The sequence below is a fragment of the Pongo pygmaeus genome, chromosome 4 (genome assembly GCF_028885625.2).
Source record: "Pongo pygmaeus isolate AG05252 chromosome 4, NHGRI_mPonPyg2-v2.0_pri, whole genome shotgun sequence".
In the NCBI taxonomy this organism is placed as follows: Eukaryota; Metazoa; Chordata; class Mammalia; order Primates; family Hominidae; genus Pongo; species Pongo pygmaeus.
Window position 1 is genome coordinate 15,131,860 of NC_072377.2, and position 27,652 is coordinate 15,159,511.

At 42.6% G+C, this 27,652-nt stretch overlaps 1 protein-coding gene across 2 annotated transcripts in view; it reads right to left on the reverse strand.

Moving 5' to 3' along the window:
* Positions 1 to 27,652, reverse strand: part of ANKH (ANKH inorganic pyrophosphate transport regulator) — a 161,499-nt gene that overhangs the window by 36,228 nt on the left and 97,619 nt on the right. For both annotated transcript variants that reach the window (XM_054487325.2, XM_063664671.1), the window contains exons 2-7: positions 23,791 to 24,007; positions 13,102 to 13,220; positions 10,488 to 10,571; positions 5,709 to 5,879; positions 3,768 to 3,902; positions 497 to 589 (exon numbers count right to left, since the gene is read on the reverse strand). In XM_054487325.2, coding sequence (XP_054343300.1) covers positions 497 to 589; positions 3,768 to 3,902; positions 5,709 to 5,879; positions 10,488 to 10,571; positions 13,102 to 13,220; positions 23,791 to 24,007 — 819 coding nt within the window. The remainder of the gene's footprint in view (positions 1 to 496; positions 590 to 3,767; positions 3,903 to 5,708; positions 5,880 to 10,487; positions 10,572 to 13,101; positions 13,221 to 23,790; positions 24,008 to 27,652) is intronic.

Genomic DNA, 27,652 nt, shown 5'->3' on the forward strand with positions numbered 1-27,652 from the left:
GAGGCTTTGCACTGGAATACGTCTGCCATATCGAAACACTGGACCCAGGTCTTGCCTATGGCCAACTTGAGCATGCAGGTAGGCCAGCCCACGGAAAGACAGCCACGCATGGCTTCTTGCCTACACCTTAGCCATCTTGTATGGGGTCAGCAAAGTATTCATTTAAAGAAACAAACCACAGAACTAAAATCCCATAAATTGATTTTGGGGGAAGTTTATTTTCCCTTTCGCAAACAAATCATTTCTCAATGGGAAAAACCTGAGAGTAACCACAGGCCGATCACTTTGGAAAAGCATCCTGGGATCAGCTTCAAAGGTAAGCTTCAACTTGCCCCTGTTATTTTCTGAGGAAATATTCCTTCAATGCCCCCAAAGTCACATTAATCTTACAAAGGGAAGCAGGGCTGAGAAGCAACAAAGTGTCCCTCATCAGAGAGCCCTATCAAGCAGTCATTTCAAAAGCATGTTTCAGACACGACACCGCACGGGTTCTCACCTTGTCGAAAGCAGGATAGACAGCACGGATTTCCGTCAACCAGCCGTATGGCATGTGACCCACAGGGTACGTGGCTGTCAAAATTGCCACTGCCTGCAACAGGAAGAGGTGGCAGAGTTAGCAGGGTACCAGCAGAAAGTCCTCCAGGAGCTACAGTAGGTGACGAGGCATGCCTACTCAGGTGCAGCCACTGAGTACAGAGCCCTCTATACTGGGTGACAAACATCAGGCAGGCCCAGGACGGGGGGAACTGACAGCAAATTGGGCTCCTAGGGGCAGGCACTCTGCCGCATCCCTGGGAGTGCAATGAGCCAGCCAACAAAGTGGATGTGAAACGAGGGGGATGCGTCACGTTTTATGCGGATCCAATGAGAAACAGGTGCAGACCACTGGCTGGGAAGCCAAGATTCCTTTTTTTTTTTTCCTTCTCTCTTTTTTTTTCTTTTTGAGGGAGACCAGAGTTTATTATTACTCATATCAGTCTCCCCAAGCATTGGGGTCAGAGGTGAAATAATAGGAAGTCGGAGCTGTCTTCTTGTGCTCAGTCAGTTCCTGGGTAGGGGCCACAAGATCAGGTGAGCCAGTTTATTGATCTGCGTGGGGCCAGCTGATCCATCAAGTGCAGGGTCTGCAAAATAAGCACTGATCTTTGGAGCACTTTAGGGAGGATCAGAATGTTGTAGCCCCCAGCTGCATGACTCCTAAAACATAATTTCTAATCTTGTGGCTAATGTTGGTCCTACAAAGGCAATCTAGTCCCCAGGCAAGGATGAGGTCTGCTTTGGGAAAGTGCTGTTACCATCTTTGTTTAAACTATAAACTGTAAGTTTCTCCCAAAGTCAGTTCAGCCTACGCCCAGGAATGAACAAGGACAGCTTGGAGGTTGGAAGCAAGATGGAGTCAGTTAAGTTAGATCTCTTTCACTGTCTCAGTCATATTTTTGCAAAGACGGTTTCAATCCCTCCCTTTGGGTTTTATTACACCTTAATCAAGTGTAGGCTATGAAGACGGGAAAAGACCATCCATTGCTCTGAGAAGCCAAGATTTCAACCCAGGTCCACCTGACTCCAGAATCTTTGCTCATTCCATTGAGCCACACAGAACCCTCTAGTCTAGCCCTATTTATTTTGGATTCTCAAAATGAAATTGCAAGCCCTCCCTGCTCTCTGGAGGGTCTCTTCCTTGGGATCCACCTCTAAGCCTCCACTCCGTCCTTCAGGGACGCTGAGATTTTGCGTGGTTGTTGATGGCCCTGTGCTACTCTCCTTCCAACCCAACTCACTCCCAGTCTGTATGGGATTTACTGACCATAATTTGGTCAGTATGGCCCAATTTAGATTTTTAATTTAAGAAAATTAAATACATATTTTGTGCAGAAAGCTATCAATGTGTTTCCATGAAAATATGAGTTTCTGACCAGCCATGGTAGCTCATGCCTATAATCCCAGCACTTTGGGAGGCCGAGGTTGGAGAATTGCTTGAGTCCGGGAGTTCGAGACCAGCCTGGACAACAAAGCGAGACACCATCTCTACAAAAGAAATTAAAATATTAGTTGGGCATGGTGGCTTAGGAGGCTGAGGTGGGAGGATCGCTTGAGCCCAGGAGATTGAGGCTGCAGTGAGCTATGATCGTGCCACCACTGCTCTCCTACCTGGGTGACAAAGCAAGACCCCACCTCTTAAGAAGAAAAATAAAATGACAGTTTCTTCCCTATGTGAATGAAAAGGAAGAAAAGTGAAAACAAAGCATCTAAACCTACATCCTGGCAGTGTTCAACCCTCTGCCTAGCCTGCGAAGGAGGAGAACGAGTTTCATCTGTTTTAATTAACAAAACAGCAAAGCCCAGAGGTTCCAGGAACATGAGGCAAGTCCCCAGCAGTGTGAAGAAAGTGTGGTGTGGCGTGGTGTGCTAGAACAAAAAGGAGCATTGGGATCGGGCGGATCTGGATCCAAACCTTCACCTCATCGCTCCCCAGCTGTGCGAAGCACTACATCTCCCACGGCTCCCCTTCTTGCTGCTCTGGTGGAACAGTAAGAACAATAATATCCATCCCATAGGGTTATTGGGGAGTCAAGGAAATGTACATAAATGCCTAGCACATGAGCAGATGACCAATAAATGCCAGTGCTGTACCCCACGTGCTGTTCCTATATGCCATCGAGAGCAATTTTCAAATGGCTCTAATGTATAATTTGTCCTTTTTCTTTTTTTTTAAAGGATGGCATTCTAGCACACAGGTGGTGGGGGTCCCATACTTTTTGTGAGAAACTTGAACTGAAGTATTCAAGAACAAAAACCGTGTGTTACAGTAGCCACCCAAGATGATGTTCATGATTCAAAAAACAAAATCCAGGAACACACCAAAGCAAGAGAAAGCGTTCTGCTTTTGATTTATGTGCTTCTTTTTCCAGGAGAACATGAGCAGCTTCCCAGGACATGGAAACTGGCAGGCACTCTGGCTGGAGACATGCTGACAGCGCAGTAAGGGCTCCGGGCCGCTCCCCTCAAGGCAGTGCCTGGACAGGGGGCCCTCATGGGCAGCCATGAGCCTTCCTCGGGACCAGCAGTTCCAGAGATGGAATTAATTCTCCAGAGGGCAGTGGAGGAGGAAGCCAATGAAGTAATTCTATTTGTTCAAACCCAACTTGAAAGAGGGAAAAATGAGTCAACTCTTTCTTTGGAGTGGCTGCCAGTTTCCAGATAAAGTTTGTCCAATCAAGGAGCTCCCCATCTGAGGCGGGCATGCCAGGAGCGGGTGTGGTGGCGACGGGTCGGGTGGCACATGCAGGACGGTGAAGGGCAGGTGAGGGCAGGCCGGGTCAACACGGAGGCAGCGCCCCTGCAGCCACTGGGTGTGTCCCACTCTGCTGCCACGTGGCATGCTCCATCGTCCTCTGCCACCACGGTGAAGAGGCCGGTGCTGATTCCGTGGACATGGAAAACTGAGTGGGAGTCAGAAAACCTGGATTCTAACACTAGCCCAGCTTCCAGCTAGTTCTGTGTCTTTAACCTTTTCTTTCTGTGCCTCAGTTCCTCATATTTGATAAGAAGGATGTATGACATGCATGACAGGTTTTCTCCCATAATCATAAAAATATACAATTATGTAAGTCACTGAACGAGATCTTTATGGCTTCCTAGTGTGACTGTCATGTAATTTAATATTGGGGAATTACTTGAGCTCTCGAGAAGAACTGGAAATCAGTTTCAGCACCCCCCCTGCCCCACCAAGGTGATTACAAGCCCCACATCCCCAAAGCATGGCCTACCTCTGTGGCTGCAGAACTGCCACCAAGGTCCCGGGAAACAAAGAGGTTAACAATAGGGCGACTGATTCTCTGTGTGGCCAGAATTAGAGCCAAAGGCCACCAGAAGCTCAGCATCTTTCTTATTGTTGCATCTCCCTGCGTTAAGAAACGAAGATAAAAGTTACCTGAACTCTAGAAGTAGAATGGAAAAAACGATTCAGAATCAAAGCTTTTCCTTCGTATGTTAATCACAAGCCAATTCACGATACTTGAAAGTAATATAAGGAAAAGCGTCTGTAGACAAGCCAAGTTGAATTAAAATAAAATGTTCAGTCTTAATAGAAATTAACTGAGACAGCTGGCAAGCTGCTGTGAAATTAAAACACACACTGAAATTTAATGGATCCCAACCACTCTTTTCCATACTGAGACTCAGGGAATCTCTAACCAAGGTAGAACCCACATCTAGGGCCTGAGAAACAGGTTTGAAATTAAGTCTTTGTTAATCTCATCAAATGGACTGGCTGGAAGCCACGTCAGGAAGAGGTAACTCTTAGAAATAAAAAAGTTATTATAATTTATTTTGGAATCTGTCAGCTCACAAAAATGTGCCTAATTATTTTGGCAGTGTAGAAATTGACTACAGAGGTTCGTATTCTCAGAGCTCTCACAGACGTCATGTAAACTGTTCAAAAGCATAATCAAAATAAAGGCATGTAAAGAACAAGGGATTTCTAAGACTTCTGCGGCAAAGGTGTGGGATATCTTTAAAGCCTGGCTTTCATTATGCAATTTTGGTTTTGATTGTTCACAAGCGTGAGAGTTACATCATGGAACCATCTTGGCCACTTTATTTCCGTTTGCTGGTGGCTAAATGTTAAGAGACGGATTGTTACCGTCAGGACCAATTTGTGGTTGGCCTAGTGATGGGATAACTAGATAGGATTTTACTGACAGCCTGACCTCGGATGGAGGAAAGTGGTCAAAACTATTACTGCTTGACACGACAAAGTAATGTGTGGCCCAAGTGGGGATCAGGGTGAGGTGAGGGGATGAATTCAGGGCTGTAGATGCCTTACAGCTAAATGTAGACAAACTGAATGATGTCTCATACCTATGGGTAGGGAAAATTAGCACTGCCATGGAGAGCAATTTTCAAATGGCTCTAATGTATAATTTGTCAGATAATGTTATACTTACAACAAACAGAATGCTTTGGTCATGTCTATAAGGTTCTCTATCTCATTCCTACTTGTTTCTTATTCAACTTTCAGGGCACAGCAAGATCTACCTCCTCCAAGGAGGCATCTTACACTACATCACTATGTTCCTTCTCCCAGTGTTAGTGGCTCCTAAATCCTCATGCAGGTGATGTGCTGTCTCAGATGACTGTTTAATTGTTGCTTCTGTATTGTTCTGATCTGCCAGATGGGATATGATGCTGCTTGAGGGTAGAGACCATATCTTAAAATTTTCTGTGTTTCCCTATGGTACCTAATGTTGTACTTGGTCCCCAGGAGGCACCTGAATAAGGGACTGGGATTGGCCATTGAAGAAAGTATAAACAAAGCCTGGATCCCTGCTGTAAAATTAAACACAATGAAATGTAAACTCAAAGGTATCGTGGGTCTTAAAACCTTTGTTGACTGCAGAATAACTCATAAGAGCAAGAGAAACCACGAATGTCATATCTATTCCTTGGCCACAGATTCTCTGTGCCTCTGTCTCTTCCTATGGGATAAGGAGGCTAGACAGTGACATCTCAGATCACATCCATCTGTTAGAGTTCATTAATCCTCCAACTGTCTTTCCCTGCAGACACCTAGCACTTGGCCTCTGGGTATGACATCCTGGCCAATTTCATGTTTTGATGTCACTGATTTCTCATTTTATATAGAGGTGGAATACAGTTTTATTCGACTCTGAGTCTCAGACAGATTGCTGTTGGGTTGGTAGACATACCCCCAGCTCCGGGCCACTTCTGTCAGGGATGATGTCGTGAATGTTCTTGTAGTAGCCCAGGCACAGGGTGGTGCAGCGCACAAGCGCGCCCATGTACAAGGAGAGGATCGGGATGAGCAGGGGCTCCCGGCATTCCAGGTGACTGTGAAGCAAAATGGCTACAAAAACAACCTGAGAGAAGGGAGAACGGGAAAAGGTCAGAGGGGAGAAGCGGGAACTGATCGACAGAAGCACAGGGGCACGCTCTTGAACCTGAGACAGACCTCTGAGCAAAGATCTTGACTTTTATGCAAACAGAACCAAAAATTGGATGATGACCCAATGTCGCTCTCATGTAATTCATGTGCAGATGTTTGGGATTCACTGGAGGAACACGGATCATTTTGTTATACCCACCATGAGAATTCTTTTAAGCAACTACAAAAATCTTTCAAGGCATCTTTTTTAAGGTTATTGCTTTAAAAAATTTTATGCAATATGTTTTCAAGAATCCATTGGCAATGATTGACTGGAACATACAACTATTAAAATAATGACGGCACAGAAAAGCACCGCATGTTTGCACCAAACCAAGAGATTTTTTGTACCATTGTGTGAAACCCATTAACTTAGTAAAATCTGAAAACAAAACAAAACACCCCTCGAGAATTGCCACTGAAATTGGAGGCATTATAAATAATTTCCATTTTACCATTGGTGATTAGTGATTACCTGCTATTTATGCCAAGGTGGCACTTCAAAGTACTGTGCATGGAATCTATTTACTCATTACCAACTTAATGTAGCTTTTCCCTCTGGAGGCTGGACACTCAGGTGTGTATGTAACACACACCTGAGGACTAGGCTATATTTAAAGAAAAAAACAGTAGTGATCAATGACAGATACAGGAAAATAGACATTAATGTTTATAGGATAGAAGGCACTAAAAATGGGCTGGGTGCCATGGCTCACACCTGTGATCTCAGTGCTTTGGGAGGCTGAGGCTGGAGGATTGTTGGAGGCCAGCAGTTCCAGACCAACCTGGGCAACTTAGTGAGACCCCATCTCTAGAAAAGATTTTTAAAAATGAGCCAGGTGTGGTGGTGTGCACCTGTAGTCCTAGCTACTTTGGAAGCTGAGGTGGGAGGTTCACTTGAGCTCAGGAGTTTGAGGTTACAGTGAGTTTTGATCGTGCCACTGTACTCCAACCTGGGTGACAGCGAGACCCTCTCTCAAAAAAAAGTCACTAAAAATGCTGCCAAAAAACACCAACAGTAATAATTATAAAACAACTTACATTAACATTTAAAATACTAACCTATAAAACTAGAATAGGTTGAAATCACCAGAGTCAGGAGAGAATGAAATTACAATAATGTTTATATCTCTATTCAATGGTACAGTCTCTAAATCAAGCTTAACAATGTATTAACCTCCCTGTCCTGCAGAAATCAGAGAATTGGCCCAGCCTTTGTCTAGAGTCCTCCTGGGATCCACTCATTCCAAAGACCTCAGAAGCATACTGAGAACAAAAGCAGGACAATGCATATTCCTGAGCTACATCAACCTTAATGGCCAAATACCAATGGAAAAACAAGCTGAAGCATATAAAAATCAGGACTGCAGCGGTGGGAGCGCTGAGGGGAAGGAGCATGTGACTGAGGCGCGGGTAGTCAGCAGAGTGCATATCAGGGAAGCTGCCCGCTGCATTTAATGGCAGGAAAGTCATTAGCAAGAATCATCTGGGTGGACTGATGGGGGTGAAAGTCAGCCTCAAGTAGGTAGAGAATGAAAGAAAAGTGGAAAAGACAGTGAGTAGAAGCCGCCCTCCCAAGAAGTTTGGCTATAAAGTGATAGAACTGTAGCTAAAGAGTTAGGTGAAATACACAGGAAGCTTCTCGTTGCTGTGTTAACATGGCAGAGATTTGAGCGTGACAGCACAAGGGAAACGATGCACAAGAAAGCAGGGAACAGGTTCCTGAGAAAGCAGCATAGGCCAGGACCCAGAGGAGTGGCCCTGGATGGGAGAAGGGACACTTCCTCCCCTACAATGAGAAGAGAATGGGGAGGATGCAGGGTTGGAAGGTAAGTATGTAGGTTTGTTGGCTGGAAGGTGACGAATTTGGTTGCTGCAATTGACTGTGAGGTGGGAAACGAGGTCGTATGTTGGGAGGTGAGAGGTAGAGAAACACTCTCTGAAATAGTTCCTACAGAGTCAGCAGAGGTGAGGGATAAGACTGTGCATTTACAGTTTGACTAGTTTATTCTGTTGTGTAACCTTTTGCAGAAGCACCGTGCAAGTGGAGGAAGATGCATAACATAGGGTTGGTTCAGAGGAATTTTCTCAGAAGGCTGAGATGAAAAGGCAGGAGATAAGGGAATTTACAGGAATGCGGGGGATGTACACATTATGATCTGACCAGCCTTGGAATGTCAGCTGACCTTGAAAGGCAAGGGCTGATGATAGCAGAGGAGTTACAGGATGGAAAGTCCAAAGACAGCAAACAACCTTGAGAATTCTCACCTTGATATCAAGCAAGCTAAGAAGGTCCAGATGACCAGGGAATAAAACAAAAACAGCAATATGTTTTCACGAATCCCTTGGCAATGATTGACTGGAACATATCACTGTTAAAATAACGACGGCACAGAAAAGCACTGCATGGTTGCACCAAACCAAGAGGTTTTTTGTACTGTTGTGTGAAACCCATTAACTTAGTAAAATCTGAAAACAAAACAAAACAAAACAAAAAGCCCCCCTCGAGAATCGCCATTGAAATTTGAGGCATTATAAATGATTTCCATTTTATCATTGGTGATTGGTGATTATGTGCTATTTATGCCAAGGTGATATTTCAAAGTACTTTGCATGGAATCCATTTACTCATTACCAACTTAGGTATGTTTTCATACCTAACAAACGTTTTCAGGTAATGAGAGGAAGCCTGAGGGTAAAAGACTTAAAAAGAGAATTTATTCCCCCAGCCAAATTGTGGCAGGAACTCAAGCAACAAGGTTTAAAATAACTACTCCACCAGGCACAGCCTGAAGCCAGATGGCATCTGAACTCGGCGTCCAGGCTCCCACTAACCAGATCTGTTTATTCTGAACTTGCAGGCTTTCCCTCAACAGGCAAGGGCCAGGATCAGTTTTAAAATAGAGAAGGAAAATGGCTGTAGGTGTATTGGCAAAGTCTTTTTCAGAGATAGGCTTTTCTTCTTCTGTCCTTGGATGGGTACTATGTTTATTTTAGGCAAAGTTAAGAGATTTTTTTTTTTTGCCTTTAAAAAAACACACATCTACAAATGTGTGCTCACAAATGCTCACCGACTTGCTGATGCCAGTGTTTGAAATTAGAGAGGCTTACTGAATTTCAAATGAAGTGATTAGAGTGAATAAGGCAGTTTAGTTCATCTCCCACAGTATACAGAAAGTAAGACTGGGACAAAATTCTCTACTAACTCTTAAGAAAATTAACAAAGACATACCAAAGAATGGTGGTTGCTAGTATTGCTAGTATTTACACACACACACACACACACGGTTAGTAGAAATCCATTTAAATTACTTATGATAGTGATCCACGGAGTAAACACGATTAAACTGGAAATTATTGGTCTTTAGGGAAGTACTAACAGTTCAACAGTAGATTATTTCAAGAAGGTGGCTAAGAGATCAGGGTGTGCAAGAAAGGAAAAATATATGGAAATATTCATAGAATAGAAATGAGACTGGGCATGGTGGCTCATGCCTGTAATCCCAGCACTTTGGGAGGCCGAGGTGGGCAGATCACTTGAGGTCAGGAGTTTGAGACCAACCTGGCCAATATGGAGAAACCCCATCTCTACTAAAAATACAAAAATTAGCCGGACATGGTGGCAGGTGCCTATAATCCCAGCTACTCAGGAGGCTGAGGCAGGAGAATCACTTGAACCTGGGTATTGGAGGTTGCAGTGAGCCGAGATCGTGTCATTTGACAAGATCGAAACTCCATCTCAAAAAAAAAAAAAAGAAATGAAAAAGAAATGATAATCTGGAAAGGCATGTAGAGATATAGTCTAACCTCCTCCTGTATGAAGAAATCTTTCTCCCAAATCCCTGACTGTAGGAACTTAGTCTAATTTATAAATCATAGGAATTCAATCTATTTTTCCACTACAATTGTTCACGTGCTATCCTTGGTAGAAGAAGAAAGGACAGAAAAGCCAGGGCTGAGTGCCAGGGCTCAGGGAATTGGACTCAACAGAAAGTGGGATGTAGGCCTTCTTCTCAGACCGCATGGAAAGGTAGCTGAATCAACTTCTTGGTTCCTTCTAAATGTGGGGAAGTGACCTGTGAATGGCAGCCCTGCATGGTAACAACAAAGGATTATAAGAACATTTAAGAATAATTCCTAAGAGCCCTCCCTCTAGAACAGAGTGACAGACTTCATAGTGTTAGGCCACACAGAGGGCACCCAGGCAAGTGCACAGTGACCCTAAGACATGCCAAAAGGTACTAGGTATGACTTTATGGTCATCTCACATGCATGCTCTTTAAAAATAGAGGCCAAAACCCCTTTATTTAAATTCTTACAACCCGTATTCTAGCAAGATTATACATACTGTTATTACAGGGCGTTCCCTTTTCTCATTCATTTAGCAAATATTTATTGAGGTCTCTATGTGATGTAACGGTGCTGGCAAAACCAGGTCGAATGCAGAGTGTACTGCACAGTGAATGAATGTAAATCACACATCAGTTACACACGCCAGAAGGGGACTCTGAGGAGCTGTGATTGACACACAGATCATATTTACCTGAGCTATGACATCTGAGATTGAGGCACATCCCACCAGGAAACTGTATTTGTGTTTTAAGAGAATGCCAGCATGGGTCCATGCCTGCCAGAAAGAAAAGAATTTGGCATGAGATACACCTTCAAGATTATGCTGTTTCTGGTTGTTGCGATTTACTGGGCATTCCTGAAATACACTTTATACCCCCTCAAAGCCTTAGCAGCCCAGGTCTGATAACTCTTTGGTTGGTAAAATTACTGTAACTTGATCTGGTGGCTGGCTCCACGTTAGAGTTTTCAGTGGAGTGAAGGACTGCACGCAGGTATTTATTTAGTACCAATTGTATGTAGACTAGTGCGCTATTAGGTTTGTATGCCTGGCAAGAAAGCTGAAGGAATACCAAGAATGGAGGAAACACAATCTCTCTCTCAAGCATTTCAGTCCCAAAGCAGCATCCTTCCCACGTGATGCAGATCATAATGAGGGCTCTCATTTGGGTCTGAGTTATTACAGTCATTACCGGTGCTCACTGACTGATTAGGGTCTACTGTTTTCTTGCCTTCAAGTTTGGGCAGGATCTGACCTGACACTTTGGGAGATGAGGAGGAAGGTGTTATGAGGGGAGCAGATGAAAAGCCCAGGGAACAGCAGGTCTGGAGAAGGTTTCAAGTTCATGACGGGCTCTGTTTAAGGATCATCCTTCTTACCTTCAAGGTTGATTTGGACTGACACAGAAATGACATTTCATCTGAGCTATGCACAATGAGACAAGCAGGGTCTATTCCCCAGGTCCATGTCAAGATTTTGTAGAACAATAGCTAATTCCCTGACCATCTGCAAACACGGCTGTGGGCTGGCTTTGTTGTCTGAAAGCCACCATACAATAAGCTTGCTGGCTTTAAATATTCTCTCTCCAACCAATATATCAGCGCCATGCTGCCAGGGGTGAGGGGGTGGGGAGGGAGGAGTTGATCTGGTCCTTATAAATGTTCATTATTTTCATTTTTATAAGCCATCTCTTGCTGTTATACCAGGGTCTCTGGGGGAACTTACAGAAGAAACATGGAAGAAAAGGGTACCAATTACAAATGTTCTGGTATTCTATTTGATTTCAGAAACTCTCTTATGGCAAATAAATACAGCTAAAGGGACATGGAATACAAGGTCCTTAAGAATCTGCAATTCACTTTTACTAACAGTCCTGAGTTCCTGGAATTCACCATATAACTGTAATTCTTCTATGTGTGTAGATTCCCACTTCAACACAGATGGAAGGACAGACCTCAGAGCAATGGCATGGACCTGTCCAGGAAGCTGGGCTTCGACTCTTTAGGGACGTCAGAAAGGCCACCTCCTTCAGTTCTCTAACTGGGCTACCACCATGGGCTAGTTCAGGCACTGCAGGGAAGCCCGTTATGCACTTACATCATGCATCTAACTGCATATAAACTTGAGGTGGGGGTGGTAAAAAAAACTATACAGGCTAACATATTTTTAAGTCTCCTTCCAAGAATAATCCAAAATGGAGCCAAAGGAAAGGGTTTACTTTCCAGCATTGGACCTTATTGGAGTATATATATATATACATATATATATATTTTTTTTTGCTAAGTCTTTTTTATATTTGTAAGACAGCAGAAGAGAATGAAAAGCACTGTTTAAGCACTCCTCAGAATCATGACAAAGAATTTATGGAAGTGGGCAGCCCTGAGCTAATGGGGTAAAGCTGGTTATTAAAATAATGAAACCCTACCAGTATGTTCAACAGATTCTTACTCTCAAACTGTGGGTGTCTGTGCCACACAAGTGGTAAGTTTATCAGAAAGCGATTCTGATCCTTTGATCCTGAGTATATCAGAAAAGAACTGTTAATCTGCATCAAAATTTTCAAATGGGCTTTCCTGCCACTTACCAGAACTTGTGGCAAAATTAAATAAATTGACAAGATGGGCTGGTTAAAAGTCAACAGACAATTGGAACCTGAGTACTCTGATGGTGGTATAGCTGCTACGAAAATCAGTCTGCTAATTCCTCAAAAAATTAAAAATCAAATTTCTGTATGATCCGGCAATTCCACTTCTGGGTATATACCCCAAAGAACCAAAAACAAGGACTCAGATATTTGCACACTCACGTTCATAGCAGCATTAGTCACAAGAACCCAAAGGCGGAAGCAACGCAAGTGTCCATCAGCCAACGAACGGATACACAAGATGTGGCCTAGACACTCACCAGAAAGTGACTCAGCCTTAAAAAGGAAGGAAATTCTGACACCTGCTACTACATGGATAAACCCTGAAGACACGCTAGTGAAATAAGCCAATTACAAAAGGACAAGTGCTGTATGATTCCACTCTTTTGAGGTATCTCAAGTAGTCCAATTTGTAGAGTTACAAAGTAGAATGGAGGTTGCCCAGAGCTGGGGAGGGGGCCGAGGAGGGTTACTGTTGGATTAGGATAGAATCTCAGTTTTGCAAGATGAAGAGTTCTGAAGATTGGTTACACAACAATGTGAATGTACTTCCTGCCATTAAGCTGTACACACAAAAATAGCTAAAATGGTAGATTTTATATTATGTATATTTTACCACCAGTTAAAGAAAAAGAAAGAAAGCCAACGATCTTCTCTACTCACCATTGCGTCCATGAAAGGAAAGGCGGCGAGGTACAGGAAGGCCCTTCTTGTCTTGCTCCCCACCGACTCGTCCACATGGTGTAGTTTATTGATAATGTAGTATCCTAAATCACTATAAGCTGCAAAGGGTCGAAAGGCATATGTGGAAATATTTAGAAAAGGATATCTTTATATTCTTTTTGTCTCAAAAGCTTAAAAACAATTTTAAATGTAGTATTTGTTCGTCATAGAAAAATTAGACAAGCGAATAGAAAAAAATCATCTACAATCTCATCCCTCTACCCAGAGTGGGTCACAGCCAATGCTCTGGGTAAAAATCATCTACAATCTCATCCCTCTACCCAGAGTGGGTCACAGCCAATGCTCTGGGTAAAAATCATCTACAATCTCATCCCTCTACCCAGAGCGGGTCACAGCCAATGAATGCTCTGGGTTCTAACCACCAAGTTCTTTTATTGTTCTGTGTTTTAACATAAAAACGAGATTGTATTACACATACTCTTTTGTAAACCATGAACATCTTTCCATGATATACTTCTACATTTTATTTCTTTGAATTCCCTTCAATGAACTGAATTTCTTTTTGAGAGTTTGCTTGGTATCAGATTGCCCAGTCTCCTATTGTTACACAGTGAGGTGGTTTCCATCATTTTGACACTATGAAAGAATGCTTGGTGGCTAGGTTTGAAGCTAAATGTTTACACATATTCTTAATTATTTACTAAGAGACAATTTCTAGATGTTAATATGCCTTTCCATAAAACTTTAAAACTAGCTTTTTCACACTTGCCAGTTCTTTTATTTCACTTTTTGGGAAGAGGGTGGCAACTTAGGGTATAGTTCTGCACCGCTGGAAAATAACATTGCGGAGGTGCTTTTGTAGTCCTTCCCATATCAGAACTTGTTACCAGTGACTGGAACATAGTAGGCACTCAGCCAGTACGGGCTGAATGAATGCATATGTGTCAAATAGGAATAGGAAGAAGGAGAAAGGTCTCCTAATGTATAGTCAGGAATCCTGACAGATATTATTAGCAAAGGTTAAATAAAATATTGAGCTATTTTTTCACCTCATTGATATAGGTTTAGATTATATATAAAAATAACAGGCCAGGCATGATGGCTCATGCCTGTAATCCCAGTACTTCAGGAGGCTGAGGCAGAAAGATTGCTTAGCCTAAGAGTTTGAGACAGCCTGGGCAACATAGTGAGACTCTGTTTCTAGCAAAAAAAAAAAAAAAAAAATTTAAAAATTAGCCAGGCATGGTGGTCCATGCCTGTAGTCCCAGCTACTTGGGAGGTGGAGGCATGAGGATTGCTTGAGCCCAGGAGTTCAAGGGTACAGTGAGCTATGATCGTGCCACTGTACTTCACCGTGGGTGACAGAGTGAGACCCTGTCTTTATAAGAAAGAAAAGAAAAAAGAAGAGGTGAGGAGAGGGGAGGGGAGGGGAGGGAAGGGGAGGGAAAAAAAGAAAAGGAAAGGGGAGGGAAAGGAAAAAGGGAAGGAAAGGGAAGGAAAGAGAAGGAAAGGAAAGGAAAGACAAGAAAATAACAGTCTTCATGTTTTTCACAGTGTCTTACGAGTGTTGTAACAGTAAGTGTGCCTACTGTTTTCATTCTCTTACAACTATGGATATTAGAGGTGTGAGTAAGTGGTTTCAAGGGGTGGGAAGCTGGAATGACTACGATCTTCAGAGAGTGAGATGGGGCAGGTCGGGGAGAGTGCAGGAGGAAAGCTCCTCGTCCTTCCAGGCAGGGTAGAGGTGAACAACCAGAAGGTCAGCTGCCAGGTGAGCAAAGGTGCCAGGTGTGGTGGTAGCTGGGCCATCAGAACCACTGAGGAATCAAGAAGAGAAATCCAAGAGAGGGCATGTCACGTGGCAGAAAGAAAAGAGGCCTGGGAAGATGGGATTAGTTATAGCAAGGGACATGGATGGAAGTAGGCAGCTGTGATGTCCCTGTCGTTTGGATCAGAAACTGTGCAGAGATGAAAAGGGGATTAGTAGAGGTTTGACCTGGGAAGGCAGGGAGGGAGAGCTCCCATCTGATTTTGCAGCCAGGTGAGAATTGCATTTAGACATGAGCTAACCTGGCTGAAACACAAAGCCAGAATGAAGATGTTACTTAATCATACAAATGATCTACTTTGGGTGCTGAACTGTGGAAATTTTGTTCAAAGTTTATTGTTGCTGCTGCTGTTTATTTGCACATGTGTTTTCATTCAGTCAACAAATGTTCACTGTGCAGGGATCTGCAAGGAGACCATCCTGACCTTGCCCACATCGCTGTCCCCACACCCACCTCTCAGCTGAGGCCACTGGCAATGGTAAAGGCAGCTGTGCCAGGCGAATAGAGCAACGAACACAATGCCAAGTGCAAGAGCACAGGGCTGGCTAGGAATAGCTCATGAGCTAAAATCCCCTGGTGAAGGTTACGGTCACTATAAAACAACAGCTGAGGGGACTTGACTGCTGTGGTTGAAGCTGGGGACTATGGAATTGGTGAAAGGGCAGTGTTATAAGCTGAACTATGTCCCTTCAAAATTCAGATGTTGAAATCCTAACCCCTGGCATCTCAGGATGTGACCTTATCTAGCAATAAGGTCACTGCAGATATAACTGGTTAAGATGAGGTCATACTGGAGTAGAGTGGGCTCTCAAGCCAATGACTGATGTTCTTATAAAACGGATATTCAGATACAGAGGTAGATGCACACAGGTAGAACGCAGTGTGAAGATGAAGGCAGAAACCAGGGTGACTCCTCTATAAGCCCAGGAATGCCAAAGATTGCCAGCAAACACCCAGAAGCTAGGGGAGAGGCCTGGACGACAGTCTTCCTCATATCTCTCAGAAGGAACCGCCCCTGCAACACCTTAACCTCGGACTTCCAGCATCCATAACTGTGAAATGCTCAATTTCTGTTGCTTAAACCACCCGGTTTGTGATACTTTGTTATGGCAGCCCTGGAACACAGGTACAAGTGGCTTCTGAGAGAGGAAGACAGGCTTATTTTCATGTTAAACTCTGGTGTGGCAGGAAGATCAGATGGGACATGTGAGTTTCAGCAGCTGAGAGCAGGGCATGCAGTCTGCATGTAGCACCCAGAAATACAGAGATCAATATACATAAGCTTCTCCCTGCTGAGAAGGAAAAGAAACTCATCTGAGGAAGGGCATCCCCTTGAATTATCAGACCTAGGGATGCACTGAAATGTGACAATGTGTGACAGCAGTCACGTCTCACTCCCACCTTGAGTGAATAATGACCTTGAAGTCACTTGCTATGTGGGCTCCAGAAGAACTGATGCCAAGTAGCCATAAAATGCCATATGCTGGACACCACAATTCATACCCTATACCGTAAATCAATGAGTATTCCCGTCAAGCAACTTCGTGTCAGACATTCCTTGTCCCCTTTTGCCTTTTTTTTTTTTTTCTTTTGAGACAGAGTCTCGCTCTGTCTCGCCCAGGGTGGAGTGCAGTGGCGCAATCTCAGCTCACTGCAACCTCCACCTCCTGGGTTCAAGCAATTCTCCTGTCTCAGCCTCCCAAGTAGCTGGGACTATAGACGTGTGCCACCACACCTAGCTAATTTTGTATTTTTAGTAGAGATGGGGTTTCACCATGTTGGCCAGGCTGGTCTTGAACTCCTGTCCTCAGGTGATCCACCCGCCTCAGCCTCCCAAAGTGCTGGGATTACAGGCGTTAGCCACCGCACCCAGCCCCTTTTGCCTTTAAAAACCTGCTTGTAACAAAGGCCAAAAGGAGCACTCCCCAAGGCCACTGGGAAGTGTGTCCCAGATGGCGATCCTCAATCTTGGCCCAAATAAATTCTCTATATAATTTAACCTCAGTTTCTCAAATATAGCTACTTATTACAATCGTTTAACAGAAACATCAAAAACAGTGCCTTCAGGCAGAGTAACTGGGGTAAACATGTAATATTTATGGGGTCTAAGGACTGCTGGGGCGTTCGCCATCCATTATCCTGGGGATGAGCCCAGCCCAGCTTTCTGGTTGGGTGAGAAGGTGTCCCCAACTCTTGCCTTCTTCAGCATCCAGGGCTTGTCCTAGCTCCCTTGGTTTCAGAGTACTGTGGGACCTATGAGGCTTGAGGCTGCCTTCGCTTCTTTTAACTTCTTTTTATTTTAGTCTCTTCCTCTTTCAGCTACTCTGGGAGATATTTGGAGGCCAAGGGAAGAAGCTTTTCCTCCCAGGTTTTCTAACTTCCATCTACTCTTCCCCTACATGATAGAGGAGTCTGATTATAAATACAGAGGTTAATTCTACCCGGGGAGCTGTGAGTATAAAATCCCAACAACTGTTTTCACCCACTCTGTTGGGGCGACTCCCTCCCTCCCATGCCCCTGAGCTATTTCCAGCTAGAGCTATTGGGGGGGGTGGGGGGGGTGATTTGTTTAAAGTGATTTGCATAGAGTCCATAATTACCAGGCTAGCTGCCTTAGCAATATTTAGCAACCTTCAGCTTCTATAAACTGCCTTACCAAGACTGTTCTGAAACAGCTTGTATTCCTTATGAAGAGCAGAACATTACAAAAAAAATTAAACAAGGTTTTTGAACAAATGTAAACAAATTTTATGATATTGCAACGGCAAGAAGACACTGACTTGACCTGTTTACAGGTCGACAGCTTTGACCCTCCTAAACAAGGGACACAGAAAATGCCCTTCAGATCCACGGGTCCACTGACCTCAGCCAGCCAGGGCCATGGGCCCTTTCTGAATCAGTGGTTCTCAAACCTGTTCATCCAGGAGCTGTTACAAACCATAAAATGTTAATATGAAACGAAATAAGTCTACATACATTTTCCCACATCCAACAGGCAAATTTGAGAACCATTATTCTAATTCAAATTCCCAAGTCCTCAATGTTTAAAAGTCTCACAGGTACTGTTGTTGACCCACTGTGACCAGCTTGCGAGGCTTTTTGTGCGAGCAGGTAATTTTACCCCTGTGTTTCTAGGGTATCATTTCCAAGGTATGTGTGTTTATATGGCTGATAGGCCATATTTAAATCACTTCGATAAATACACGTTGAGTGACTTGTATGCATCAGGTACTGCACATGCTAACACAGCTGTGAAGGGGACAGTTTCCTGCATATGGGCTGGGACACAGACATTTAATATCACCCATCTATAATCTACACTAGGCAACACTTGTCCAGTGTTGGGGATGGGAGGCATAAATATCACCTAGGTCTTGAAGAGATACCATAAACCCATGCACAATGAAAGTAAAGTAATTGTGAAATTTTAACGCAAGAACAAGAATTCTATCTCACTGCATCAAGACTTGGTGGAGCAGGGCTCAGAATAATTTATTGCAGATCTGCTTCTTTCTAGAGAACATTTCTTGTTCATGTTTGAATTCTCAGGATCTAGCCCAGTGTGCTGATTAAATAAATGTTGAAATCCATAATCCCCAAAAGAAGTGACTGGGAGGCTGGGCGTGGTGGCTCATGCCTGTAATCCCAGCACTTTGGGAGGCCGAGGCAGGCGGATCACCTGAGGTCTGGAGTTCGAGACCAGCCTGGCCAACATAGTAAAACCTCGTCTCTACTAAAAATACAAAAATTAGCTGGGCGAGGTGGCAGGTGCCTGTAATCCCAGCTACTTGGGAGGCTGAGGCAGGAGAATCGCCTGAGCCTGGGAGGCGGAGGTTGCAATAACCAGAGATCACACTACTGAACTCTAGCCTGGGTGACAGAGCAGAATAAATAAATAAATGAATAAATAAATAAATAAATAAATAAATAAATATAAAAAAAGTGACTGGGATATACTGGTAGCAAAAATATCCCTGAGTCTTCCCTCCTACTTATATCCCTACTCTTTGTCACATGATTTGGCAGTTCCTCACACCAAAAGTTAGAGTCTATTCCCCTCGCCTTGAATCTGGGCTGGCCAGTGATTTGTTTTGGTCAGCAGTGTGTGGTGGGAGTGATGGTGGGCCCGTTCTGATTCCTGGCCTTGGGGAGCCATCATGTGTGCTTCTGTCCCTTCACTTGGAGTGCCACCACGGCTGTCTAAAAAAGCCCAGGCAATGCTAGTGGAGGACGAGAGACTATGTGGAGGAGAGCTCAGCTGTCCCAACAGAGGCCATCTAGGCTGGCCGGATGTTCGCCAACAAGGAGCCCACCAAGGTCAGCAGAGCGACCTCCTGACCCTCAGCTGACCACAGAGGCCTGAGCCTAGTCAAGTTCCAAAGATCCACCCAGCCAACCTGCAGTCTTGCAAACAAAAATAAATGCTTGTGTTTTGAGCTGCTGAGGATCGGGGTGATTTTTTACATGGCAATAAATTGTGAGACTATACTGATACTGTCTGTTCACTCCTAGCACCCTCGTTGGTTTAAATTATGGCAAATTATACTAATTCACCCTGTATAGAGCTGGTTAATAACCCATGAATAATGGGAAAGTTTGAAAAGAGAAGTCTGGCAAACAGAACTGGTCCAGAAATTATTCCAATGGCTCACTGGAAGGGCACAGGAACCTGCAGTTTTGTTCCCCTGAATTCTGCTGACTACCCAGGCAACTTCAGAACATGGCAAGGGTCTTATAGGTTACTGTCAAGAATAAACGTGTAAAGAAAGTTAAAATCCACAGCAGCGGTTTTGACATCTTTGTGAATTAGAAGGTTAGGCAATACTAATTTCCATGCACGTGAAATTAATTTGGACCCAAATGGAGCCAAATGCAAGGTCAGCGTGCTTTCCTCCATGCACCACAACCACTGGCCTAAATGAAGGTGTGGTGATGGCAAACCCTGGGCTCTGTACTCTTCGTTTTTGTTTTGTAACTTAATCTAGCAGGACAATGCAGTTTTAAAAAATGGTGTCTCATACATGGGTCCATGACAGAAGTCGTGGCTATGGTTAAGCTAAAAAAGAGATACTTGCAGCTGTTCAACAAGGGCCAAGAAATACTCCCAAGGCTTGTGCAATTTGGGTATCTAGAGCCAGGCTATGGGTGTGCATAGTATGGACCGTTAACTCTTGTCCAGTGGATCTTCTAGACTTCAACTCTCTCAATCCAACACAATTCCAAGTGTCTGCTCTATTGGCTCATTGCACAAGGTTTGCCTGGGTGGGAAGAGTTGCTGGGCACATTCTCTGGGGCCATCTTTCCCTCACAATCTCCACCAAGCATTCCCAGGGAAGTGTCTGAGTGGTCAGTGGTATCTAACCCAGCCTTGTCTGGGGAAATCCATTACCAAGCGCAAAGTTCTCAAAGATGGGAGAATGCCTAGCTCAATAGTGGGGTCAAGAAAAAAAAAAAAAAGAAAAGAAACATAAGCAAAAAGAATTCCTTAACTACAGTAAATCTAATGAAAAGGACCTAGTAGAAGGTTCTTTCCTTTATTGGGGCAAACCCAATGAATGAGGGATGACACTACAAAAGCTTTTAGTGCTCTTTGACCTGAGCCTATCTCAGTCATCCCGCTGTGACCCATTAACTGACGCACAGAGGGGACACTGTGTTAGTGAAAGTGAGAAGCTACATCTGCAACTGATTTTTCAGAGCTGGCAATGTCCACATTTGAAATCCCTTCTAAGTGAAGAAGACCCTCCAGGGATTGGTAAATTATTAGTAAATAGTGAAAAGTATGAAGTGTCCAAGTTCATCCAGACTGGGGGAAAAAAGTCTAAGATAGAGAACATCACGTTGGGATGATTTTAGATGGCTATAGCAAAATATTCATTATAGCGTACAGGGCAAATTCTTGACTCCATTTTGTAACAAAGATAAGGAAAAATTAGACGGTGTTGTGCTGGCCAGGTGTGGTGGTTCATGCCTGTAATCTCAGCACTTTGGGAGGCTCAGGTAGGCAGATCGCTTGAACTCAGGAATTCAAGACCAGCCTGGGCAACATGGCAAAATCCCATCTCTACAAAAAAAAAAAAAACAAAAAAACAAAAATTAGCCAGATGTGGTGGCATGCACCCCTGTAGACCCAACTACTTAAGAGGCTGAGGTGGGAGAACTGATTGAGCCCACGAGTTTAAGGTTGCGGTGAGTTGTGATCACACCACTGCACTCCTGGCTGGGCAGCAGAGCAAGACTCTGTCTCAAAAACAAACTAACCAACCAACCAAAGAAAAGTGCTGAAATGCAACTCGTCCTTCAGAGACGGTTAAGAAGTGACTCAATCCATGAGGCCTGTCCCAACCCCAAAAAGAAAGAATCTCTTCCTGCTCTATGCTCTCGCATGTTGAAAATAAATGCCTTTGAAAAATTAGAAGAACTTGCTAAAAGGAAATACATTCATTAAGGCGATGGGAAACTAGCACTTAAAGAAATGTTGAAGGCAATTCAACTACTTTTGCCTGGACAAAAGAATAGAAAGAAATTAGTTTAAACCTAGATGTATCTGATTTATATTCCCACTCTATGAATTCAGCATGTTGAATTTATAATACAAAGCTTCCTGTACTTACTGTAGGCCCCACCCAGGAGCTGTACATGTAGGGAATATATGCTCATTTCAATATCAGCCCAAGCAAATATAATCAGGAAGACTGCTTGAAATCATACAATGGCTTTTCGAGTCAAATATACTTGGAGTATTTCCTTTCCTGTTTTATCTATGTCAGTGTTCCCCTGTCACTCACATAGTTATCCAGGAGCTGACTGCTGAAGTAGAAATATAAGTAGCTGTTTTCAGCATTACTAGGAAATGAAAATGGGTGTAAGCATCAAATATAGGTGATGCATAGAGACTGCCATTGGAAGGGCAATGTTCAATGACATAGGAAGGTGGTGGGAAGAATGGCTGGGGGTGGAGAGACAGCAACATCCCATCATGGAGCTTGTGGCCACGATTATGAGAAACAAAATGGACAGGATCTGGATATAGAAAAGCTTACAGGATTACTAAAAACAGAAAGAGGCAGAAAGGTGAACAAAGATGCCCGATGTAGCAGATGGCAGAGGCAAGAGAGCGGCTAAAGACTTAGGCAGAAAACGGTAAGGAGGCCAACACTCTAGAAAAGGGTACGTTGTTAAGATCTGATTTTCAGATGTCCAAAAGAAATTCATACATGCTTTCGTAGCAACTGTGGAAAACATTTGTTTGGTGGATGGAAAAATGCTGTGATTGCAAAAGTATAAAAACTAATAATGATTATTAAATATATATGAGATACAGAAAACCATTTTGGTTTAAATTTAAAATTTTATAATTCTATTTTAAAATTGAAAAACTAAAATGACATTGATTTTTATTTTAATGACCACATTTTCTTCCCGACAATTGCAATAACACGGGATGCTTAGCTTTTCTCTTCCAGAATTACTGACAACTGATAATTAGCTGTTTACTCCCAAAGTCTCATCCAACCATGGCTAAATAGGGAATGTTGGATTATTTATAAGTCCAAGTAAAAAAAAGAGCTAGTAGCAAAGGGAACTCATTTGCTTATTTAAGGAAGCCCCTTATTTTACAAAATATATGGCTTTTTTTTTTTTCCCCAAATACTGTACATGTATTCTTTGAAAATGGCTCAGGTCAAATGTAGCAGAAATTTACTTCAAATACAAGTACATGTGCAAACACTCAGTCCACAGTTAGCATTCAGGGCATAAACTGAGGAAATGAGAGGGAGCTCCTTTTTACTCCATGCCCTGAAGCTCTGAGCACAAATTAAAGGATCAATATCAATGCTTTGGCTGAATGTCTGGTCCATCAGCAGATGCACTCTCTTCCACAATGTTCTTAGCACAAAATTTTATGTCACATTAAAAAGGAAAACCACAAAGGCCTTACCTTATTTACTTTCAGATTTGCAGTTATGTGAGTAAGCATTAGCTGCTGTGCGAACACACTGTAAACGGTCCGGGTTAATCTTTTGGTTCCTTTATTCACCACTGACAGTCATGTGTCTTATACAATCCGCAACAATTTTAAGGTACACAATGGGTTTATGAAGTGTCATTCACAGTGTTTTATGTAACTGGCTTCAATAGAGGTACCACTCGATTTTTATGCCAGGTAAGCAAAGCTGTTTTAAAGCCACGACATTCAGAAATCATGCCCTGAAGGCTTTATCCCCACCAAGAAAGCAGCAGCAGAACTCCAGCCCTGAAGGAGAGCTGCTTTTCCAGGGTCTTGGTTAAACTGGAGGCCAGTCACTGTATGTATGATACAGCTTTCCTGTTGTTTCATGGAAAGAATGCTATGACAAGAGCATTTAGTCTTGTCTTTGAATAAAATAGAATAAGATCCTAGAACAAATTAATTTAATAAATAGAACAATCTGTCATTTGTTCTCACTGCTAATAAGCATTAATCTAAATAACAGTCATTCTATTTTTATTCTTAAGATTTAATGACCCAGTACAATGATGCACACATATCTCTAACGAAAGCACCTGCTATTTTATTGGCCTTACCAAATGTTATTCCTAGATGTAATCCCCTACTAATGAAATCACTGCTTTTCACTTTGGGAATCAGAGACACAAAACTACAGCTCCCCAGAAAAAACACATTATCCTCTTAAGCTAGGAGCACAAGCGCTTTCCTTCTATCCCCTGAAAATTTCATAAGAAACATTTGATAATTAGTGAAGAAACCACTTATCTCAATAAATACATTTAAATCAATAAAAAGGAATAAGAAATTGCCAAAGGTAGATTCGTCAGTGGTGGTCGGCGGCCTCACCTATCAGTGTGTGAAAGACAGCAGCGATGGCCCCTGCCACCACCATACACAGGACGGCTTTGGTCCTGTCTCTCTTGCTGTTCACAAACACCAGGCCCACATTTTTGAAGTCACTCATGGGACCCGTGAAGAACTTCATGAGGGAGTACGCCAGCCCGTAGCTGGCCAGCATCTCGACTGCATCCTCCTTGACAGCAGCAATGCCCCGGTTCAAGGCCTGGGAAGGGGGAAAAAACCCACAAGCATTAGAAATGTCATCTCTTCTCTGGGGAATCATACCTCTGAGATGAAACTCAGCAGATCACGTTTCTATAGAAACACTAAGCAGCTTATAGGGTGCATCTCATGTAATTGGATAAAGGTGATTGGTTTTCATTTTCATCTACATCAGCTTCAGTTTGAGTTTCTTTTTGTGAAGGAGATACCTGTCCACTGCAGTTAAAATAATAGCAAAACACCAACAAATATTTTATGCTAATATTGAAAAATAATTCTAAGAAGTTTTGGTTAAAAGTTGATTTTTTTAAAAAAACTAAAATGTTAAATTTTGTTTGCAGGCTGAATTGACATAATGGCAAGAGACATTCTGAAAATGAGTCTAACAGTTTATATCAAGGGGATGGGTTCTTTTTTCTTTAAAGAAGGGTTATGTGTGTGTGTGTTCATGTGTGCACATGTAATCTTAAATACTGTGTATATGTTATGTATTCTTCATAGCAGAGCTCTATGCTATGAAAAAAGGTACTGAAAGAATTTATTATATTCTTCATTCATGCATGTTGTTTACCTGATTCCTACTATATTTTAACCTGAAATCCATTCCTGAGCTCTTCACAGACAAATATGAAAAGAACACCTTTAGACTAAAAAACAAGTGTTTTTGGATAATGGTTGTTCAGGAAGATGCGGTTGTAAAATACCCTGACTACTTTAACCATCCTCCAAGAGAGACTCTCTTAGGCACTGCAGGCCTTGGTGGGATGGTACTTCCAAACTAAATTTCCCACCCTGAGGACAAATCGGTAACAGCAGACCAGTGGGAATGGATGTCCAGGTAGAGAGCTTTCCGACTAAAATGCCTCTAGAACACTGCATCTGTCATTAGGAACAGGAAACTAAGCGGAAGAGTCAGCTTTCTGTATAGTTATATATATTTTAAAAATAGACTGTTTTTAAGGCAGTTTTAGGTTCACAGTAAAATTGAGCAGAAAGTACAGAGCGTTCCCATATATCCTTTGCCCCCCACAAACACGGAGCCTCCCCTGCTATCAACATCCCACACCAGAGTGGTACATGCCTTACAATCAGTGAATCTACACAGACACATCATTATTACTCAAAGACCAGACAGTAGTCCCCCCTTATCCTTAGGGGATACATTCTAAGACCCCCAGTGAATGCCTGAAACCATGGAAAGTACCTATGTTTTTTCCTATATATACTATGTTTTTTCCTATATATACATACCTATGAGAAAGTTTAATTTGTAAATTAGGCACAGTAAGAGATTAACAACAATAATAATCAAACAGAACAATTATTAACAATATACTATAATAAAAAGTTTTATGAATGTGGTCTTTCTCTCAAAATAACTTACTGTACTCCTTGTGATGAGGAAGAGATGAAGCAAGATGGTGAGAGATTTCATTACACTACTCGGAATGGCATGCAATTTAACACTTATGAATTGTTTATTTCTGGAACTTTCCATTTAATATTTCTGAACCTTGGTCAACCACGGGTACCTGTAACCATGGATGGTAAAACTGTGGATAGGGGTGACTAGTGTAATGTAGTTTACATTAGGGCTTACTCTTGGTATGTTGTACATTCTGTGGATTCTGACAAATGCAGAATGACATATATCCACAACATATTTTTAAGAAAAAAGATATGCTAAAGTCTTGGCCCTGCCATTTGTCACTCATCCAATAGAGACAAAATCACATTCATAGAATTCATACTCAGTCTCTGCTATGTAAACTGAAAGAAGAAGAAATGAAAGAAATGCACTTTTCCTGTCTATTTCCTATTTCTATTAATCAAGATAGCTGTTGATGATTTTCCCTACAAATATATGGTTATAGCCATAGTCTGAGAGTTACCTTGCTATACTGGGTAAAGCTAATCTCAACAATACCAAAGGAGCCAACGGGTGCTTGAAAGAGGAAAGACTGAATACAACAAAAAAGATTCAAGAACTAATCTTCAAACATATATAAGAATCATACTACATTATGACAAAACAAAGTAAACTCAATCCACCATTGTTTCACTGAATCTGATACTATAGACTGTAAGTGTATGGCAGACACATCTGATAGCAATAACTTCAGCACATCCTGAGAACGACTCTGATGGCAGATGCACCTGATAAGAATAACAACTTAAACATACTCCAAGAATGCTGACACAGCTGATCTACATAAACTGCATGCTTTTTACAAATGGTAGCAGCTCTCCTGTCCGGCCTGCCACCACTGGACTTTCCTGTATGTAAGTCCCCTCAGTAAACAGGGTTTAGGTCTCATTCACTGGCTCTGGATCGCTTCTTTGGCCTCTTGAACGTGGTGCCATCTGTATTGAAGTCAATATGGGTCTGACACGACAGTAAGGTACATTATTAGTTATATACCACTAAGAAAGAAAAAGTGTTCCAGCTGGGTGCAGTGGCTCACTTCTGTAATCCCAGCACTTTTGGAGGCTGAGATGGGCAGAGCTCTTGAGGTCAGGAGTTCAAGACAAGCCTGGCCAACATGGTGAAACCCCGTCTCTACTAAAAATACAAAAATCAGCCGGGCGTGATGGCATGCACCTATAATGCCAGCTACTCGGGAGGCTGAGAGTCACTTGAACCCGGGAGGTGGAGGTTGCGATGAGCTGAGATCGTGTCACTGCACTCCAATCTGGGCAACAGAGTTAGACTGTGTCTCAAAAAAAAAACAAAAAAAAAACCAAAACAAAAACAAAACAAAAAACTGTTCCCAATTATAATTGGATGTCATTGATTGTAAGATGTATCCAGATTTCAGAGTTACTAAAATATGGAGGTGGAAGGAGTGTGCCTCAGAATCTATGAAAGGAGGTATTTCACGTTACACTTCAAGTTATTCCTTGGTTTCAAGGGCTGATCTAGGTTGTGGTCCCTACATGTAATCCAGTGTCACAGACTCTGGCAGAAGCACAGGCAGAGCTACTCGGCAAAACTCGAGGGCTTCACATTCTGTGCCATTGTTTCATTCCTTTACCAGGAGACACAGCTGGCTGGCAGAATGAAAACTTAGAGTTGACATTCTCTGCAAAGCACTGTTAGGAAAAAATGTATTTACAGGAAAATATCAATGTGAAATATAATTTTTAGAAAAATCTAGAATAAAAATATATGCTAGCCGTAGGAGCTCATTATCATTTTTCTGACTCAGTTGGTATTATATAAGCTAGCTTCTGATAATTGTTTCCAATTTTATCTCTAATTGTTTTCCTTTTTTCCACTAATAACGGTGAAAACTTCCATAAGAACCTTCTTAGCCTCTGCAGAGCACACCTGCCATGATGCCTTTCTTAGAAACAAATTTTCCCTGATGGAATACATTAACACCCTAAAACAAAATAAAAAACAAAAAGCTCATTTATATCAAGTGCCTGTGCTCAACAAACATCTCTAGTCTAAGGGCTCCTCCTATCTATGTGCAAAACTTAACCACTTGATAGTTTACCAAATTAATTCCCTTTGGCCTTCTGTAGGGGACACTATTGGTGTCTCACCCAGATCCCCTATCCTTTACCTGGCAGTGGACCCATCCCCAGCTGTTGGGAATTGGCCACTAATGGCTCACAGCTGTCTTCTTGTCAGGAAGAC